The sequence below is a fragment of the Cervus elaphus genome, chromosome 1 (genome assembly GCF_910594005.1).
Source record: "Cervus elaphus chromosome 1, mCerEla1.1, whole genome shotgun sequence".
Classification (NCBI taxonomy): domain Eukaryota; kingdom Metazoa; phylum Chordata; class Mammalia; order Artiodactyla; family Cervidae; genus Cervus; species Cervus elaphus.
In genome coordinates, this window is record NC_057815.1 from 93,353,531 (window position 1) to 93,376,073 (window position 22,543).

At 35.9% G+C, this 22,543-nt stretch overlaps 2 protein-coding genes and 1 pseudogene across 2 annotated transcripts; all 3 read right to left on the bottom strand.

Annotated features, from left to right (window-relative positions):
- Window positions 1-704: 704 nt before the first annotated feature.
- On the bottom strand, window positions 705-1,637 carry LOC122675587 (olfactory receptor 4P4-like). Its single transcript, XM_043874564.1, has one exon. The coding sequence runs from the start codon at window positions 1,635-1,637 to the stop codon at window positions 705-707; it is 933 nt and encodes a 310-aa protein (XP_043730499.1).
- Window positions 1,638-9,021: 7,384 nt separating this feature from the next.
- On the bottom strand, window positions 9,022-9,951 carry LOC122702990 (olfactory receptor 4P4-like). Its single transcript, XM_043917054.1, is given in 1 exon segment — window positions 9,022-9,951. A coding segment is annotated over 1 exon segment (930 nt).
- Window positions 9,952-21,021: 11,070 nt separating this feature from the next.
- LOC122675658 lies at window positions 21,022-21,951 on the bottom strand (annotated as a pseudogene).
- Window positions 21,952-22,543: the final 592 nt, after the last annotated feature.

Genomic DNA, 22,543 nt, shown 5'->3' on the forward strand with positions numbered 1-22,543 from the left:
GGCAAGAGTATTTAAGTGTTTTGCCATTTTCTTCTCCAGGGAATCTTCCCAACCCAGGGATCTGAATCTGTATCTCCTGCATTGCAAGTGGATTGTTTACTGCTGAGCCACCAGAGAAGAGCTTTATGAACTTACATTTTCTTAATTTTATGCATGTCCAGAGAATATCAGCAATTTGTCTTGTCCCCAAGTTTACATGTGAATGATTATGAAAATTCTCTTTAGCCTCATAGTTCACTATGGGTTAGAGAATTTGACAGTTATATTTCTTCATTTTATCACCTCTGACATTTATAAAGTGGACAACTTGAGTTCAAATCATTCTCAAAGCCATAGGACTCTATGATTCCAAGTCTCCATTTACTCTTGCATAAAGTTTTTATTTAACATATTGAGTTCAGTTCAGCTCAGTTCAGTCACTCAGTCGTGTCCAACTCTTTACGACCCCATGAACTGCAACACGCCAGGCCTCCCTGTCCATCACCAACTCCCGGAGTCCACCCAAACCCAGGTTCATTGAGTCGGTGATGCCATCCAACCATCTCATCCTCTGTTGCCCCCTTCTTCTTCTGCCCTCAATCTTTCCCAGCATCAGCATCTTTCCAAATGAGTCAGCTCTTCACATCAGGTAGCCAAAGTATTGGAGTTTCAGTTTCAACATCAGTCCTTCCAATGAACACCCAGAACTGATCAAGTAGAAGAAATCAATTATGTTTTTCTTCTGAAAATATCTTTTGACAACTAACTTTTCTAATAGCCTTTTTCATCTCTGTGTTTCTCAGAGTGTAGATTAAGGGATTGAACATAGGAGCAATGATGGTATAAAAGAGAGAAAATATTTTGTCCTCAGGGAAAGTGGTAGGGGGTCTGAGGTAGGCAAAGATTGAAGGACCAAAAAATAAGGTAACCACAATGATGTGAGACCCACAGGTAGAGAGGGCTTTGCGCCTTCCTTCAGCTGAGTGGTTTCTTAAAGTGAATAATATAATGACATAGGACCCAAACAAGAGAACAAAGGTTACTAAGGCAACCATTCCTGAATTGGCAACCACCAGGACACCAGTGACGTAGGTATCAGTACAGGCAACTTTCAACAAAGGAAAAATGTCACAATAGTAGTGGTCAATTTCATTGGGGCCACAGAAGGGCAAAGTGACTATCACAGAGAACTGAGAAAAGGCATGGACGGCCCCACCAGCCCAAGCAGCCACGATGAGGAGGTTGCAGCTTGTCCTGGTCATGATAATCATGTAGTGGAGAGGCTTGCAGATGGCAACACAGCGGTCAAAGGCCATGACTGTGAGGACAAAGACCTCGATGATGCCAAAAAAGTACATGGTGAAGACCTGCAGCATGCAGTTGCCGTAAGAGATGGTTTTCCTTCCCAGGAGCAGGTCACTGATCAGTGTGGGTGTCACACAAGAGGTATAGCAGATGTCCATGGAGGATAAGTGGCTGAGGAGATAGTACATTGGTTGGTGAAAAAGGACACTGCATTTGATAGAGACAAGGATCAGAAGGTTTCCCACCAAGATGACAATGTAACAGAATAAGAACACAAAGCAAAACATCTGTATTTTCTGGTCAGAGGAAAGCCCCATAAAAATGAATTCCGATACATTCCTCTGATTTTCCATATGGTGAGTTTAATGGTATTATGCAAAAAATTGTTGAGTACCTGAAAGAAAAATCAGCACATGCATTTGGATGAAACACTTACAGTAAAACAATAGCAAGTTTACTATAAAATTATAACCATTAACATATCATTGAAGCAAATTCATAAGGTATTTACTGTACTTGTTATGGGAAATTATAGACTTTTTTTGCCCCATAGCTTCCTTTTGTTTCTAAATATTCTATCCTATTGATGGAATTAAATATGTATTTTCTTCAGTATTCCTGTTTTTAAATTTAATGATTAACATATCACTATTTCCTAAAGGGGAAGGGAAAATTATGGAGAAGGGAATGGCTACCCATCGCTGTATTCTTCCCTAGAGAATCTCATGGGCAGAGGAGCCTGGCAGGCTGCAGTCCATAAGGTCACACAGAGTCGGACACAACTGAAGTGATTAAGGAGCAACAGCATAATATTTAGGGGAAAATGAATATTTATATACTCATTTCTGGGTATGTGACATATAGATATATTAAACAGGTGTTTTTTTGTACATGATACAGTTTTCATTTTATATAATGTTTCTTTCTCCAACAGGATGTTGACTACCCTCTGCATTTTCTTCATGCCTAAGTGCAAGAATATAAGCAAATTTATGACCTATTTTTCTGAATTTTGAAATGCTTGAGTGGACAATTTATTTGCAAAACAGCTGATTTCTTTGCCACTAGTGAAAGAAACATAAGTCAAATAAGTCTTATAAGTCAAATCAATCGTATAAGTCAAATAACTAGAATACATGATCACAAACACTGGAAAGCTGTCAATGACTGGCATCCTAAAAATAACTGTAAAATATATGCACCTCTTCTATTTAACCTTTAAGTGTTAAAGTCACTGCTTTTGTAGTAAACTGTACATTTGTTAAAATTAGTGGTTTAATAAGTAAAGGAAAAAGAAAATTGCTTATAATTACACAGGTATGTTTAACTCCTGCACCTTTTATGTGTTTTATATATTTATATTTTACTATTTATTTTTATAAATAGTATAATTTACTGAAATTCAGTAAAAGATGATGTTATAAAATGATAAAGCATAAGTTATGGTCAGTAAGCGTTCGACTATTATGTGTTGAATGAATGAGGGATTGATTCATGAATCTGCTTGTGTCTTATTTCTGCATAATTTTTAAGACATACAGTATACAGGAGTGGAAAAATATGCACTACATACAGGGGAACTCATCTAAATGCTGCTCTCCACCCTGGTAAATCCAGAAGGTCTTCCTACCTTACTCCTAGGTGAAGACCATACCCAGCCATCACAGAGATGTTTTTAAAATATAAATTTTGTTTTTGTTGTAGAGTTATGTAGAAATTAACAAATTCATCATTAACCATACTGTGTAGCTATATTACTGGTAATACTTAAAGTGATTTTAACTAGCAAATAGATAAGACAATAAAACACATTTGGTACCATTTTAGTTTAATCTATTTGATTCCATGAGGCAGGAGTTTTTGATTTAGTCATATTATATCCTTAAGTCTCTCCTTGCTAATCTCCATTTTTAACAGAATGACAGCAGATTTCCTCAGATTTTCCACTGTTGATAGTAGTTAAATAGCATGTATTCATGCTGTGTGGTTCGTTTAAAAAATGTCACAATTAAAGTCATAAGATATGTCTATTATACAGCAATAAAATAAAAACTTACATTTTAATAAATTTAAGTGCATTGATATAAAGAGAACTCTTAAATAAGAAGGAGCCTAGTTATTAGAATGACTTAATCATGGGAACATGATCCCTTTGTTCCATTACAAAAGACTCTGATAAAAAGTAGCTGAATCAATTTCCCAAATCAGAAAGCTAATAAACAGTAGCTCATAGAAATAATCTGGTTTACATTTAGACTGCTGATGCCTCTTCTGGTTGGAAGCAGAGCAGACCAGGAATCATGAGGGACAGCAGGGGTGGAATCATTTGAATCTATATTTCAAATTCTTTGCAATATAGATTACAGGCGATATGCTAGGTCACTCTAAAAATATGTCTATGGAGTTACAAGAAGTAAGAATAGATTAGCATTTATGATTTCAAACCCATTTGCAACATCTTTGCCTACAATTTGACCACAGTAGTTTCAGTGTCCCAGTTTGTACAGCTAAAGGATTAGCTACTTACTGTTGATTGAATGTTGTTAAAGAAATTATGGTAAACTATCAGTTAAGTATTTCTACAGATACTGGCAATAACAAAATTAATCTAATGAATAAATTGAAGGGATAAAATTATAGTCATGGAAAAATTAACCTTTCTTTGACTGAAGAAAACTTTTCAAAACATTAAACTCATATATTACATTTATGCAAGTATAAATAGTTTTTAAGAAAGATAATAACAAAAGAATTAGAAAAGCTGAGAAGTGTAAAATAAAGAGAACTAATCACATTGATTCAAACTCCATATATAATAATAAATTCCATCAAGATTATCAACACACACATTTGCCTTCAGATGAAATAGTAGATCCTTATACCTGGCCAATTTATTACCCAATTTTTCAATATTTGGGTTTGAATAAATGTTGCCATTGTGTCAAATATTTATTTCCGAATTAGTGGAAGACAAACAACTTTCATCCTGCATAAGCTTAGACACTACCAAGTTTACTCTCCAAAATTATTTTAAATATTTTGCTTTCCATGAAATTGTTATTAAGAACTTATAACAAGAACAAAGTGTACTCTTTTGAGATTCTTTGGGAAGGATGTTTTATCTGTCTAAACTTCAGAATCCTTATATGTGCAACTGCAATATTAATACATTCTTAAAGAAAATATTGAGAAATACATAAAATTATAATGTGAAGCTTCCTAGTATGGTACCTAGCACATAACAACTAGACAGGATTCCTTTCCCTACCATTAACTTACCTTCACCAATTTCAATCAGTCTAATTTATTTTAGGAAAATCATCATTTGATCTCTGTAGATTAGATGTTCAAAAGCCATAGACAACCTAAACATTTCAAAATTCTAATGTTATTTCCCCTACTCCAATTCAGCCTGCAATATACAATTAAGGCTAAACATCACCAAAGCATGTACTCTAATCGCTATACCACAATAAAATGTAATAACCTTACAATAACAGTTAAGGAGAACAAAAGGGAAATAGCATGCCGATAGCCTAATACAAAGAAAAACATCAGGACAATTTTGAGTTGCCGTCAGGTTAGTTTCCAGCTCTTCAGGAAAATATCTGCTTGGTACATTCTCCACTTTTGGTAAGCACTGTACTAAACTTTTTCAATTACATATAAACCTGAAATGAAATGGGAGACTACAAATCCATGATGCAAACAAAGCTACATTAATTCTCTGCAAATATCTTCAGGATTGTTTTTCTAGGAGAAGCTCTGTTGTTTTGCAAGGGAAATCAAGAGTTAGGTACCCCTGAAGTCATCCTGAACTCACAGAGAAGTATGAATTCTTTCCACAGGGATGTGATCTGGTCTTTTGATTACAAATACAATTTCTTTACACCTGCTCTGAATTGCAAGTAAGCCAGAGACATTTTTGTATACCTGCTAAAGCAATGTGCACATGCATTCCATAGGAGTCATCTGTTTTATGCTTGTGCCTATAGGAAATGATATCCGGAAGAGCCAAATATAAACAGGGCATTACAAGAATTCATTCTTTGAATGCTAGGGGCATTTGTTTTCCCAAAAGTGTTTCTAAAGCAGTCTTGCTATAATCACTAACCAGTTGTCCAAGGTTATATTCCTGAGGCCTCCTGGGAATTTTCAGTCTGTGAATTTGCTTTTCACTTTGTTCAGCAGGGCTCTGGGCACTGGGTCTCTAGAGGGCAGCATTCCTATTCAGACCTGAGGAAGGTCAGCAAATTCTGCCATCTCTAGCTAATGCTCTTGTTTGAAAAGCAGGAAGGGGACTTAGTAGCCCTGAGGAAGCATGAGGTTTCTTTGGAGGAGGTCTCTACTTCTTGAGAGAGGAACAACAAAGAGAATCAAAAGGAAACACAGAGTTCGAATAATTGTCGTGAACAAAGCAATATGGATACAGGAGTCACTTTATGAAAATACTGACCAGCTGGCGCTCTATTCCTCTCAGTCCCAGGTTATCTACTTCCACATTTATTTCCATTTCTCAAATGGGAGATTGGGTTTTGCAAAGAAAAGGAAGAGAAAATGACCAAACCAAATTAACTTTCCTTTCCATTCCTTTCGGCAAAAGGGAAAAGATACAACCGTGACTCATCAGTTGGGAGTCAATATTACAGGTTGTTACAATATATTGGATATAATTGCCTGGGCTACAGTGAATCCTCACTGCTTCTCAGTTTTGCATGTCGGAGTTTGTATCTGTTAACCCCATACTCCTAATCTGTCCTTCCTCCCCTTTCGATCCCCTTTGATAATCACGGGTTTGTCTTCTACCTCTGTGAGTCTGCTTGTGTTTCGTATATGACTCATTTGTATTGTTTTTTAGATTCCACATGTAAGTGATATCATATCGTATTTGTCTTTGTCTGACTTACTTCACTAAGCATAATACTCTCTAGGACCATCGGCATTGCTGCAAAAGGCAATATTTCATTCTTTCAAAACTATCATCAATCTGGAAAATTTTCAGTAAACAGCACTTTAATTTTTTTTCTCATTATTATCCAAACCCTAGAGTTTGATAAATACTGGTTTTTCACTTTTATTTTACTTCATTGATAATGAATATTAATATCTTTTTGATATTTTCTATCTTCTTTTCTCTCTAACTCTGTGTTCTGGTAATTTGTTAATAACTGCAATTCTATTTACTGTTTCTTTCTTAAGATAAGATAAATTTCTTAAGATATTTACTCTTTCTTTTGTGTTTTATCTATCAAATTTCAAATTAAAATATTATTTTTATTTAATTTTTAAACACCCGGGACAATTTTGAGATTCATATATCATGCTTGAAAATTATTATTTTTTAGAGAAAATTATTTTTATATAATAAATATTTTTACATTATATTTTTATCTGATGACCTCAATAAAGGAAGTCATTGTGTTACATACTCTGCAATATCTATTTTCAATATAATTTTTCCCTATATTCAAGGTTATTTTTTTAATGTGGTCATCACCTTTTGGAAAAAATTAAATATTTTCTCTCTCAGTTTGATTTTGAATTCAAGAATGTTTATCTCATTTGTGCTATAATAGAAGTTCCTGCAAAGTTGTAATTGTCTATATTTTGTGTTTGTGTGCATTGCAAACCAGCATTCACACTTGTTGTTGTTTAGTTGCTCAATCATGTCCAGCTCTTTGCGGCCCCATGGACTGCTTCCCTGTCCTTCACTAACTCCTGGGGCTTGCTCAAACTCATGTCCCTTGAGTCCATGATGCCATACAGTCATCTCATCCTCTGTTGGCCCCTTCTCCTCCTGCCTTCAATCTTTCCCAGCATCAGGGTCTTTTCCAATGAGCTGGCTCTTTGCAGCAGGTGGCCAAAGTATTGGAGCTTCAGCTTCAGCATCAGTCCTTCCAATGGATGTTCAAGATTGCTTTCCTTTAGGACTGACTGGTTTGACCCCTTGCAGTCCAAGGATCTCTCATGTTCTCCAACACCACAGTTTGAAGGCATCAATCTTTGGCACTCAGCCTTCTTTACTGTCCAGCTCTCACACCCGTACTTTACTACTGGAAAACCAAAGCTTGAAACATACAGACCTTTCTTGGCAAAGTAATGTCTCTGCTTTTTAAAGCAGTGTAGATTTGTCATTGCTTTTCTTTCAGGGAGCAAGCGTCTTTTAGTTTCATGGCTGCAGGCACCATTCACAGAGAATTTGGAGGCCAACAAAATAGTCTGTCACCATTTCCATTGTTTCCTCACTTATTTGCCATGAAGTGATGGGACCGGATGCCATGATCTTTGTTTTTTGTGTGTTGACTTTTAAGCCAGCTTTTTCACTCTCCTTTTTTACCTTTATCAAGAGGCTCTTTAATTCCTCTTTGCTTTCTGCTTTAAGGGTGGAATTATCTGCTTATACCCTCTTTACCTGAAACCACTGCCCCTATTTAAAGGTCACTGAAATACATTTTTTCTTTTTACTCAGAATCTAAATAAATAATTTTCCAGCTTTACTTATGATAAGCAACTCCATATCCTCTAGTAAATATCTTATTTGTAATATTTCCCAGTGATGATTACTTAAATGTTAATCTTGTAAACATTACCTGACACTCCATTCTGGGAATCTTTCCTAAGCTCCATTGTCCAAGCTTTCTTTCTAACAGTCTTATTCTTTGTATCTGTGATTGACAGTTTGACTGGCATTGATTAATATACCCCAGACCCCAGTGATGAATTCTAAAAGTGTCAGAAGTTTCACATATTTCTAAACCTTTTATTGCATCCACCCTAATGTCTTTCTAGAGACATTTTAAAATTTAATGTATTTTAGTTTATGTCAGTAACATATTAGCAAAGATTACTGATACAAGGGTGCACCACTATCTTAAAATTTTAAGTATTAAAATTTACCATGTAAAACATATTGAAAAGAAACAACAGAAGACACATATACACCAAAAGACATTCCAAAATGTTTAAAGCAGTGCTACTCTTAATAGCTCTAAGAAATGACCCAAATGCCTAGCACCAAAAGAATGGGTAAATTAATGGTCACATATTCATGCAATGAGATGCTGTAGATCAATGAAAGCCATCAGAGAAGTTGATGCTTGAATGAGTATTACAAACACAATAATAGAAAAATGGACAAAAGTGTATGATCTCTATTGCTATCTTTCTATAGAATACAAAAAAGATATAAATTGATTTTAAAGATAAAGATGGTAATTTTGTGGGGGAAATTGTGATTATACAGGGGTATGGGGTGGAGTTCTGGTATATTAATTTCTGACTCAATCTGGCTGCTGATTACACGGCGTTGCTCAGTTTTTGACCGTTCAAGAACTACATGTGAGTGACGCGCATGTATAGTCCAATAAAAGTTTGAAAACAGAAGGTAATATCTTACTCAGTTTCTCAGCATTTTAAGGCATAAAAAGTGCATGATTTATTTTATCTTTTTTCAATAGGATGCTAAATATGTGATGCAACTTTTTGTTTTTAGCACATAGTCTGGCTATTTTGCATAAACATAGTCTTAATTGTTAAGACAGATGAACGAGGGTGAGAATAAGAATAATGCTTAAAATTATGTAAGGTGCCAGTGTAGAAACATAGAACAACAGACAGGATATGCTTTTTTTTTTTTTTTTCACTTATCTCTCCAAGCAGAGGTGATGAGAATGGATCTTATTTCCAGCCACGATCTCACGGAACCTCGTCATGAAACTCAGAAAAGCTTCAGGAAAGTTACTTTCTTTCCAGAAGTACATGACGATACCAAACTTTCCTCAGGGCATTCTTCATCTCCATGTTTCTCAGCGTGTAGATCAGAGGGTTGAACATCGGGGCAATGATAGTGTAAAAAAGAGCAAACATTTTATCTTCTGGGAAAGTTGTGGCTGGTCAGATGCAAATGAATGACTCAGGTGCAAAAAACAGGACTACAACGGTGATATGAGAACTGCAAGTGGAGAGAGCTTTGCTGCGGCTCTCCACAGAACATGCCCTGATGCCGAACAATATAAAAAAGTAAGACAGCAGCAAGACAGCAAAGGTCACCAAAACAACTAGGCCCGCATTAGCAATAACTAAGAAACCTATCATGCGTGTGTTCGAGCAGGCCAGTTTCAGCAAAGGATACACCTCACAGAAGTAGTGATCTATCTCATTGGGGCCACAGAAGGGTAAGAAGACGGTGAGAAGGAACTGGCTGGCAGAGTGTGTAAGTCCCCCAGTACAGCAGGCGATGATGATGGCATTACACCTCTGCCTGTTCATGACGACGGCGTAGTGCAGGGGCTTGCAGATGGCCACGGAGCGGTCATAGGCCATCCCTGTGAGGATAAATATCTCAATGCCTCCAAAGAAGTGCACAGTAAAGAGCTGTGCCATACAGTTCCTGTAGGAAATGGTCTTCCTTTCGGCCAGTAAATCAGTTATTAGCTTGGGTGTCACTGTCGATGTGTAGCAAAGGTCAGAGACTGAGAGGTAATTAAGGAAAAAATACATGGGTTGCTCAATGAGCTGACTGCAGGTGATAGAAATCATGATGAGCACATTGCCTATCCAAATAGCAATGTAGCAAAATAAGAATAAGATGAAGCAAAGGGTTTCAGTGTTCTTGTTTTTGGAAAGTCCCAAAAGAATAAATACAGTGACATTATTGCATTTTTCCATGGTTAGTGTAGATGGAACACATAAATTACCTGAAATGATATAATTCATGAACCAATATTTAGAAATGCTTATTGAGAAGAGTAATGATCCTATGATTTTAAAGACACTAATTATTAATAGGTTTAATAGGACTCATTTAAATGTCTCTGAATAAAAATCAGGTACTCAAAATACTTTTTACTAAGAATCTGTGTTAATATATACTGACTGATTTCTGCTAATTCTTCCATCAAATTGTGATCAGCATTGGTGTTAGTCAATATGAATGTCTTATCAATCCACAATAGAGTTTTGAATGCTTCTGAAAAGATGACAGTGGTTGGTTAACAATGTGCTCCATCAAAAACTTATAAGAAATAATGAAAATAAACTAGGATAAATTCTTTTCAGTTGTCTTCATGGTGTCTGTATTTTCATACTATATATTTTTTGTAATCAGCCTCATACTTGGCTTCTTGATCAATTTCTGTTTAATTGTCTGGTTCAATTCTCCCTATGATTGATTAAGTTAACATTGTTACCTACATGGTGAACAATTGCATTGTAATAGAGATAGAATTTTAAAAGAAATAAAATTAGTTCCCATAGCAGAATTTTAAGAGCTTCTCCTAAATTAAAATTAAACTAATTTAGGAATTTGTTTAAAGAAAAATTTATTGAGAAGTAGCTTCTGATCAGTCCCCAAATCAGACCATGGTATATTAGCCAGTAAGTAGAAAGACTGTTCATTTCAATTTGAATAAAATAATAATGTTGAATATACTACTGGCTTGAAGCATTCACTATATACTTCAAATATGTTATCATGACAAAAATATATTAAAACATTTACATAATTTTAAATCTCTATCTAAAGGAAAATTAGGAGTACTCTCAGAAAAGTCCATTCATCAATTTGCATTTATTAGAAGTTTACTAAAAATTTTCCTTGAAGGTTAGCTGTCTTTTTATCCAGAAGGCTACAGCTATGCTTAATTTCTTACCTGGCATTCTTCCTTGATTCATCTTCTTCATTGACATAGGACTACTATGATTAACTTAACATATTTTAATGTCTTTAAAAATAAAGATTACAATATAATCATTCATTATATTTTGGGGGTACCCTCTTTATATGTCTTAATTAAGCCACTAAATTCAGACATAAATTTTGCAAGGTAGTTGATATATTTAACTTTTTCTTTTTTTTTAACCCAAGAAAAATATTCTTTAGAATTCAGATTGACTCTGGGATGATTTTGATCACAAGCGAGAAAGAGTTTTTAAAAAGCATGAAATAGTGTACACATGGCAAGATGATTGTGTTAAAATAAATGTACACAAAAATAAATTATGTTCAGAGGCTATTTGTATATAATAACATATCTAGTATGCAGCAAACTAGGGTTTATAGCTTAACTTTTCTGACTCCGTTGCCTGTTTCACAACATTTCAGAAAGGAAAACCAAAAAAAAAAAAAAAGGCAAAGCAGCAAGAAAGATTTAACATTAACCCCACTTTACCCAACTCTGAAGTTTGCATAGATTTCTTAAACCCTGTAGATAAATCTATGATACCTCCTGAATCAATCATTGTTCCATTCTAGTCACAAAAACTTAAATTTAAAAAATGTGTAAATGGAAACACAGAACATAGTTGGGCTAAAGTCTCTATGAGAAACCACAAACCAAGTCAGCTCCGAATTGCCATAAATAAGCCACTCAAAAATGTAATAAGCATACAGTTCATCTACTGTAGGAAGCAATTTCATATTTTCTCAAGTGTGAGCACTAACAGTGCATCTCAACTCTTAACCATGTAAAATAATAGGCAGGAGAAATGGATTTAGGAGCATGTCCTAACATTGCCACTTCTTATTATCTGTGAACTTGAAAACTCCTGGCTCTGTGAAATGAAGAAATTAGCTTCATTGTTCTAATAGCCATTTCTGCTATTATGTCTTTTTCAGAATAAAAATTAGCTTAATATTGTTTAATGTTTTACTGACCTTCTCCCTTGAGTTATAACAACGTGTCCTCTTTTTTTATATGCAGTCATCCTGCAGTATTATTTTATGACTTTGATCTTATTTTTCCAGAATCTGTTATTCCACCCTCAGTTTACTCCCAGATCCTCCTTGAATTTCCTGATCCCTTAATCAAAAAATTTCCTAGGCTATAAAATTCACAGTAAAGCTTATTTTAAAAGCAACAGCTAATTAATGTTTTCTTAACCCAGTAGTTAAAAATACATTGCAAGAAATACCACATATTTATGGAAGCTCCTGGCAAGGAAGAAAAAGACACAATTTTCTCACATATTTTCCTCTGCACTTATTTTGAATCTATTCTTCTTGTATAGTTTCTGTCCTGTCTTCATGGAAATGATAGTCATCCTTTAACTCCTCAAGTGATTTCCTTTCAAGTTTTTGACTTAAATGCTACTGCTGAGTTTCACTTTCTAATTTTCCCCGATCTGTAAATAAATAGTATGACTTTTACATAATTTTGGTAACTACTGTCCCCTACAACACCATCAAATCAAATAAATGATGAGGGTTTATTCCACAGAAAAAATATTTGAGGATAAGAAGAGTATTCTGTTATCCAAAACTAGTCAAATGGAGTTTTATAGACTCTGTATTTCTATGACCACATCATTCCTGAGGGGTTTAGGCACAAAACTCTGTAAAGTTTTAAGTAAACTTTATATCCGAAAGGTACACATATTTCTTCCCAAAAGGTTGCTTACTTAGTTCAAGTTAATTATGTACATTGGGTTTCCCAGGTGGCTCAGTGGTAAAGAATCCCCCTGCCAATGCAGAAGATGTGGGTTTGATCTCTGGGTCAGGAAGATCCCCTGGAGAAGGAAATGGCAACCCACTCCAGTATTCTTGCCTGGAAATCCCATGGAAAGAGGAGCTTAACAGGCTACAGTCCATGGGGTCGCAAAGATTCAGACATGGCTTAGAGACTAAACAGCAACAAGCATTATGTGTATGTTCCCAAATAATCCACTCACCAGTGTCCTTTTAGATCTAAGTTATCAGAGCAACTCTAGAGGACTATAAATGCCCTGCAAAAAGAGGCAACCCTGCAGCATCTCAGCATCCCTTGATGACTGAGATCTGCTATTTATGCAATTTGAGTTTTTTTTCTCCTTGCTATTATCTGAGGAAACCTGGGGTCAGTCATTTTGTTAAGAAATAATTTTCATCCATCCTCATGTAATATTTTCATCTTTGTCTCCAAGAGGGCAAAATGAATGTTCTTTAATGTACTTCCAGGTAAGATGAATTTTTCCGGAAAATTACAGATATATAGAACTTTCTTTCATATCTTTCTAGGTTCACAAAAAACTTATTAGACTAATTTGTCAACAGTGGAGTCGAGCATTGTGTAATTTTGCTTTCATAATTTTTCAACAGCTTTTCCTCTTTTTACGTCTATATTCAAAACTAACGCTTGCTTCTGCCCTGCTCTGTTAGCCTCCTTAATAATAGCAAATATTTACTATCTGTAAGGTCTGAGCCAATTGATGGGGTTTAGCTTATTGGTCTTTGTATCAACCCTAAGGGAGAGATAACTCTCATCAGCTCCATTGCACAGATGAAGAAACTGGGGTGTAGAAAAGTATGTTAAGAAGTGATTCTCAAGAAATAGTACAGAAAGCACTAAACCTAACTTTCCTCTTATTTTTTTTTTCTTTTTTCATTATAGTATTTGTTTTACTATAGTAGTGACTTAATTACTATAACCCAGGTGATTTTTAGGCATGTAACCCTGATCACATCATCTCAAAATTCAACAAAATTAACTACATTTTCAATTCAATTTTTTAAGTAAAATTGGTGTTTGATTAGTAGCTATTTTTAATCTAGAAGTCTCATTTATGTCACTTTATAAAACTGTACCTGTGGAATAATTAATCTGTGAAATAATTTATTGTTCTCTGATTCTACATATATCTCATCTAGCTGTCCTTCCTCCCACCTTTTTTGTTGTTGTTGTTGTTAAGATGTGGTTAGAATGTTTAACACTGAGCTCTTCTTATGGCATTTTTCATCTTTACATCCCTCAGCATATAGATTAAGAGATTGAACATAGGAGCAATAATGATGTAGAGAGAGAAGAATACTAAATGAAACATGATATGCTGGACTGAATTGTGGAATATAAAGAAAATGTAAATGTAATTGCTACATCAAAGAGATATATGATTCCCATTCTCACTGCAGCATTATTCACAATAACCACAACACGGAAACTGCCTAAGTGTCTTCTGTCAGATGAATGGATAAAGAAAATGTGATATATGCATATGTGTGTTTATGCATATACAAAAGAAACAAATCTTGCCACTTTAATAACACAGATGGAACTCGAGAGCATTATAATAAATGAAGTAAGACAGACACAAAAGGAAAAATACCATATAATCGTACTTATATGTGAAATCTTAAAAAAAGAAAAAGCAAGCAAACCTGAATTCATAGATTCAGAGAAAAGATTGCTGGTTGCCAGAGGTGGGTGGAAGGGGCATGACAAAATGGGTGAAGAGAGGCAAAAGGTCCAAAGTTGCAGTTATCAAATTTATTTATAAAATAGATAAATCCTTCCTGGATATGTGGAGATATATATATATATATATATATATATATGAACTAAAAATTATGTAGTTATATGTCAATATGCTTCAATTTGAAAAATACTATCAACCCATTACTCCTGACAGCCGCTACAAGAAGTACTAAGTAATTTCTGTGAAATATTTTGGTAACGTCTCAAGTCTCATTTAGGAATTTGTGTTTAGATTTGTATCAGAAAATGTTTTTAGTGCTAGGTCAATACTGTTTGAAATAAGAATTCTGATCACTAATAATGCTCTACAAATAGAAATTCATACTATTAAGGGAATATGATAATGAAAACAAATATTTACCTTTTAAAGATGCCATCTTTAAAGGTCCATCTAATCAAAGCTATGGTTTTTCCAGTAGTCATGTATGGATGTAAGAGTTGGACCATAAAGAAAGTTGAGCACTGAAGAATTGATGCTTTTGAACTGTGGTGTTGGAGAAGACTCTTGAGAGTCCCTTGGACTGCAAGGAGATCCAACCAGTCCATCCTAAAGGAAATCAGTCCTGGGTATTCATTGGAAGGACAGGTGCTGAAGCTGAAACTCCAATACTTTGGCCACCTGATTCAAAGAGTTGACTCATTGGAGAAGACCCTGATGCTGGGAGGGATTGGGGGCAGGAGGAGAAGGGGACGACAGAGGATGAGATGGTTGGGTGGCATCACCGACTCAATGAACATGAGTCTGAGTAAACTCTGGGAGCTGGTGATGGACAGGGAGGCCTGGCATGCTGGGCTTTGCGTCCATGGGGTCGCAAAGAGTCTGACATGACTGAGGGTCTGAACTGAACTGAACTGAGAGTCCTTTGAAATGAATTTATTAATTAACTCAACTTCTCTTTCACTTTTACTGACAGTTTTGTTTGGTTCTGTTCAGCTAAGTAAACATCATAGAACATGACTAAAATTAAATTTGGCGATTAAAAAAAAAAAACAACACAATTTTCCTAGTGGTACAGTGGATAGGAATCTGCCTGCCAAGGCAGGGTACCTGGGTTCAATCCTTGGTCTAGGAAGATTTCACGTGCCGCAGAGCAACCAAAGTCCCTGTTCTATGACTACTGAGCCCACAAGCTCCAGAGCCAGGGCTATGCAGCCAGAGAAGCGACCACAATCAGAAGCCTGTGCACCCAGCAGAGAGCGGCTGTACTTACCACAACTGGAGAAAGCCAGGGTGCAGCTGGAAGCCCCAGAGCAGCAAAGCATATAAAACACTGAAAATTTAAGCATATAGTAATAACATCAATAACACTTTCCTTAACATTCTTGATTTTGAGATTGTTTATTTTTCTCTGGTCGTTGTTGCTGGCCACACTGCCACTTTTTCAGGAATCTTTGTTCTCTGACCAGTGATTGAACCCAGGGACCCAACAGTGAAAATGCTGAGTATTAACCACTGGACTGCCAGTTTTGCCGCTGTTTAATCTCTAAGTCATGTTGGACTCTGTAACCCCATGGACTGTAGCCTGCGAGGCTCCTCTGTCCATGAAATTTCCTAGGTAAGATTACTGGAGTGGGTTGCTGTTTCCTTCTCTAGGGATTCTTCCCAACCAACCCAGAGACTGTATCTGCGTTTCCTGCTTTGGAAGGTGGATTCTCTACCAGTGAGGCACCAGGGAATTCCCAAATCTGGAGATGGGTCTGTTAAGATCTTCTATTTCTTCTTGGTTCAGTTTTGGAAAGTTATAGTTTTCTAAGAATTTGTCCATTTCTTCCAAGTTGTCCATTTTATTGGCATAGAGCTGCTGGTAGTAGTCTTTTATGATCCTTTGTATTTCAGAGTTGTCTGTTTTGATCTCTCCATTTTCATTTCTAATTTTGTTGATTTGGTTCTTCTCCCTTTGTTTCTTGATGAGTCTGGCTAACAGTCAATTTTATTTACCTTTTCAAAAAGCCAACTTTTAGCTTTGTTGATTTTTGCTGTGGTCTCTTTTGTTTCTTTAGCATTTATTTCTGCCCTAATTTTTAAGATTCTTTCCTTCTACTAACCTTGGGGTTCTTCATTTCTTCCTTCTCTAGTTGCTTTAGGTGTAGAGTTAGGTTATTTATTTGACTTTTTTCTTGTTTCTTGAGGTGAGCCTGTATTGCTATGAACCTTCCCCTTCGCACTGCTTTTACAGTGCCCCATAGGTTTTGGGTTGTTGTGTTTTCATTTTCATTCATTTCTATGCATATTTTGATTTCTTTTTTGATTTCTTCTATGATTTTTTGGTTATTCAGAAGCGTGTTATTTAGCCTCCATATGTTGGAGTTTTTAATATTTTTTTTTTTTTTTCCTGTAATTGAGATCTAATCTTACAGCATTGTGGTCAGAAAAGATGACTGGAATGATTTCAATTTTTTTTGAATTTGATAATTTGATTCTTTATTAGAAATTCTTGGGATGGTAAGTTGTGCAGTTCCTCTCTGCCCTAAAAACAATACTTAATTTTACCTTTGTTATCATTTTTTCCATCCTTTATAACTCCTTGTGGGCTTCCCAGGTGCTGCCAGTGGTAAACAACCCACTTGCCAGTGCAGGAGATGTAAGAGACACAAGGTGATCCCTGAGTTGGTAAGTCCCCTGGAGGATGGCATGGAAACCCATTCCACTATTCTAGCCTGGAGAATCCCATGGACAGAGGAGCCAGGTGGGCCATAGTCTGTAGGGTCGCAGAGAGTCAGATAAAACTGAAGCCACTTAGCACACGCATGTATACTTCCTTATATAGCATCTTTAGAATGATTGTGACTCTTGCAATTTTTAATTTTTATACAAATTTAAAGGTTACTTTCATTTACAAAGTCATGGCTATATTCTCTGTGTTTTACAATACATCCTTTAACCTATCTTGCATCCAATAGTTTATACATCCCATTCCCCCACCCCAATGTTGCCATCCCTCACAATGGTAACTATTAGTTTTTTCTCTATATCTGTGAGTCTACTTCTTTTATGTTATATTCACTAATTTGTCATAGCTTTTATATTTCACATTTAGGAGATATCATACAGTATTTATCTTTTTCTGTCTGATTTATTTCACTTAGCATAACGCTCTCCAAGTCCTTCCATGTTCCTGAAGGTGGTAATATATATCATTATTTTTTTGACTGAGTAGTATTCCTCTGTGTGTGTGTGTGTGTGTGTGTGTGTGTGTGTGTGTGTGTGTCTATATGTGTGTGTGTGTGTGCGCGCACCAAGTCTTCTTTATTAATTCATCTGGTAAGGGACACTTAGGTTACTTCCTTGGCAATTATAATAATGCAACTATTGAACATTGCTATTGTTGTTCAGTTGCTAAGTCATGTCCAACTATTTGCAACCGTGTGAAATTCAGCACGCCAGTCTTTCCTGTCCTTCACTGACTCCCAGAGTTTGCTCAAATTCATGTCCATTGAGTCAGTGATGCCATCCAACCACCTTATCCTCTATCAACCACTTCTACTCCTGCCTTTAATCTTTCCCAGTATTAGGGTCTTTTCCAATGAGTTGGCTCTTCAAATCACATAGCCAAAGTATCAGTGCTTCAGCATCAGTCCTTCCAATGAATATTCAGGGTTGATTTCATTTATAATTGACTGGTTTGATCTCCTTGCTGTGCAAGGGACTCAATGAAATGAATATATATTTTTTTCAATTAGTATGTGTGATTTCTTAATTATATTTCGATTAGTATGTGTTATTTTATTTTATGGGCTCCCAAATCACTGCAGATTGTGATTGCAGCCATGAAATTAAAAGACACTCCTTGGAAGGAAAGTTATGACCAACCTAGATAGCATATTAAAAAGCAGAGATATTACTTTGCCAACAAAGGTCAATCTAGTCAAGGCTATGGTTTTTCCAGTGGTCTTATATGGATGTGAGAGTTGGACTATGAAGAAAGTTGAGCACCAAAAAATTGATGCTTTTGAACTGTGATGTTGGAGAAGACTCTTGAGAGTCCCTTGGACTGCAAGGAGATCCAATCAGTCCATCCTAAAGGAGATCAGTCCTGGGTGTTCATTGGAAGGACTGATGCTGAAGCTGAAACTCCAATACTTTGGCCACCTCATGGGAAGAGTTGACTCACTGGAAAAGACCCTGATGCTGGGAGGGATTGGGAGCAGGAGGAGAAGGGGATGACAGAGGATGAGATGGTTGGATGGCATCTCCAGCTCGATGGACATGAGTTTGGGTGAACTCCGGGAGTTGGTGATGGACAGGGAGGCCTGGCGTGCTGTGGTTCATGGGGTCGCAAAGAGTCGGACACGACTGAGCGGCTGAACTGAACTGAACTGAAGCATGCTGAAAGGATTTTCATAAAATTCTCTTCTGGTTTCTCTATAAAATCTTTCTCAGAATTCTTTCTCCATTCTGGTTTCAAGATAAGTTGATATATCTATTTTGACAAAATGTATATTTTTAACTAATGAATTTTACTTTGTAAAGCAGTTTTAGTTTCATGGCAAAACCATATACCCTTATCCTCACACAAGGACAGCCTCTCCCACAAGAGGGGTGTATTTTTTACATTCAAAGGAATCCACACTGACACAACTTCATCACACAAAATTCATAGTTTACATTAGGATTCACTTTAGGTTTTATACAGTTTATGGGTTTTGACATACATCATGACATTAGCTTAGACACAAAGTATATCATGGAAAATGCTGGCCTGGATGAAGCACAAGCTGGAATCAAGATTGCTGGGAGAAATATCAGTAACCTCAGATATGCAGATGACACCACCCTTATGGCAGAAAGCAAAGAGGAACTAAAGAATCTCTTGATGAAGGTGAAAGAGGAGAGTGAAAAAGTTGGCAAAAAATGAAGATCATGGCATCTGGTCCCATCACTTCATGGGAAATAGATTGGGAAACAATGGAAACAGTGACAGACTTTATTTTCTTGGGCTCCAATATCAATGCAGATGGTGGCTGCAGCCATGAAATTAAAAGATTCTTACTCCTTGGAGGGAAAGTTATGACCAACCTAGACAGCATATTAAAAAGCAGAGACATTGTTTTGCTGACAAAGATCCAGCTAGTCAAGGTTATGGTTTTTCCAGTAGTCATGTATGGATGTGAGATTTGGACTATAAAGAAAGCTGAGCTCAGAAGAATTGACGCTTTTGAACTGTAGTGTTGGAGAAGACTCTTGAGAGTCCCTTGGACTGCAAGGAGATCCAACCAGTCCATCCTGAAGATCAGTCCTGGGTGTTCATTAGAAGAACTGATGTTGAAGCTGAAACTCCAATACTTTGGCCACCTGATATGAAGAGCTGACTCATTTGAAAAGACCCTGATGCTGGGAAATATTGAGGGCAGGAGAAGGGGATGACAGAGGATGAGATGGTTAGATGGCATCACTGACTCAATGGACATGAGTTTGGGTAAACTCTGGGAGTTGGTGATGGACAGGAAGGCCTGGTGTGCTGTGGTTCATGGGGTCACAAAGAGTCAGACACAACTGAGCAACTGAACTGAACTGAATGAATTTAAGTTTCTTGTAGTGTTGAATAGTATCCCATTGTCTGGAAGTACCACATTTTATCTATCCACCTACAGAAGGACATCCTAGTTATCTACAAGATTTGACAATTAACAATAAAGTTGCTATTAATACCCATGTACTACAAAAATGCACTCACTTGTTTCTTTCTTTGACTTTAATCACATATTGTCTTTTGCTAGCTTTTTCCCCCTCATTGTTGATGACAGATCTTTGAGTACCAACCCAAGCATGAGCCAATTATCATTTTAGGCAGTTAAGGGTTTGTTAACACCTACATTTTATTATTAATCACTTCTGTAAGTTTTATGGGAAATGCTTTATATTCTGATCTATAGGTGGAAAACATTGATTGTGGTTTTAATCTTCCTGATTATTGATTCTTAGTTTGTCTTTACTATTTTTTTTTTTTTACTATTTGTTTTTACTATTTTTTAATGTGAAGTCAGGTGACCATCTGGAATCGCGTTAAAAGAGTCTGCTGTACTGATCTTTTGTTAATTACTGATTTCTGAATGCTACTAAAATATGCACATGAATATTATTTCACAAATCTAAGGATATTATTTTATCTCATATTTCAGCTTTCCTACTGCCATATAATATGGGCCACTGTATGGTCTGGCCCATAAGCCCAGAGTTTTTAAAATAATTATAATTTAAAATATTTTTATCTTAATATTCAAAGGTCAATATAGAATTGTCTTATTTGTTTTGAACCAGTTTTTTTGTTTTTATTTCCTTGCAGGTAACCATGTCTACCCCACCATAATACTCCAAAAAACTGATCAACCTTCCAGGTGTTTTGGTATGTGCAAATTAGTAGTGGTTATGATTTTAAGTTTCTAAACTTCTGTTCTCAATAATTCCATTCAAATGATGATAGAATATAAAATCTATGAGATAGTCTTTTTTTTTAAATTTACAGCAGTCTCTTTTCTTTTATAAAATTGCTTACATACAAGCTTCTTCACACTAATCGTATGCTTTCTTTGAAAATAACCTTTGACACCAAACTTTCCTCATGGAATTTTTCATCTCAGTATTTCTCAGTGTATAGATTAAAGGATTGAACACAGGGGCAATGACAGTGTAAAATAGTGCAAGTACCTTGTCCTAGGGTAAGTAGTAGGAGGTCTAAGGTAACCAAAGATCGAAGGTCCAAAAAATAAGAGGACTACTGTGATATGAGACCCACAGGTGGAGAGGGCTTTGCGTCTTCCCTCAGCTGAGTGATTTCTTAAAGTAAATAGTATGATGACATAAGAAACAAATAAGACAACAAAAGTAACTAAGGAAACCGTTCCTGAATTGGCAACCAGAAGGACACCAGTGATGGAGGTATCAGCACAAGCAATTTTCAGCATAGGGAAGATATCACAAAAATAGTGACCAATTTCATTAGAACCACAAAAAGGCAACTGGATTATCATAGATAATTGAGGAAAAGAAGGGACAGCCCCACCAGCCCAAGTAGCCAAGACTAGAAGATTGCATCTTGTTCTGTTCATGATAATCGCATAGTGGAGAGGTTTACAAATGGCAGTGTAGCGACCAAAAGCCATGGCAGGAAGAATGAAGACTCGATGCTGCCGAAAAAATGCATTGCAAAATCTGGAATGTGCAATTATCATGAGAAAGGGTTGTTTCTTCCCCTAGCAGATCACCAATTAGTTTGGGTGTACACTAGATGTACAGCAGATGTCTATGAACGATAAGTGACTGAGGAAACAGTGCACTGGTTGGTTAAGAAGAGGACTGCCCGGAATGGACACAAGGATCAGAGATTCCCTACAACAGGGTCACTGAGCAGAATGAAAAGAGCACAGAGCAAAATGTTTGCATGCTCTGGTCATGAGAAAGTCCCAGATAGATGAATCCTGAGACGTTTCTCTGGTTTTCCATATATCTGAGTTTGGTATATATTATATACAAATGAATTAGGTATCTGAAAAAAACAAACATAAATTTGGTGAAAATTAACAATATGAACACAAAATTATAAGCTTTACTAAAAACTAGTTTGACATGAATATAATATTCTCAACTTATTGAATTAAGCTGATTTATTTTTTAATTGCTTTTTATTTTATAAATCTACTGTGGAACACTTTTGTAATAATTATTTTACTGAATTTTATTTTTCAGTAATGATTTTAAACATTTAAATAATATTTTGAAAATTGAAACATATTTGATTGTCAATTATATTATCTAGCTAACAAAGATTTTTAATTGACCAAAGTAAAAACATGCTTTTCCACATATTTTAAATATATATATATATCAAATACATAAAATTGACCTTCCTTTTTCTAATATATTTGTCCAAATTCTCTGAATTATCTGGGAGTGAATCATCAGGAAATGCAAATGTATTTAAGCATCCCCTAAACTGGAAAATTCTTACAGAGTGTGCTCTTTATGGCTTATATCTGAAAATGTTGCCAATGAATCATGCTAAACCAGAGTGATTGCTATAATATTAGAAAGTAAA

What these genes read in the sequence shown, in the direction of transcription:
- LOC122675587 (XM_043874564.1), bottom strand. Translation starts at nt 1,637, where the DNA reads ATGGAAAATCAGAGGAATGTATCGGAATTCATTTTTATGGGGCTTTCC.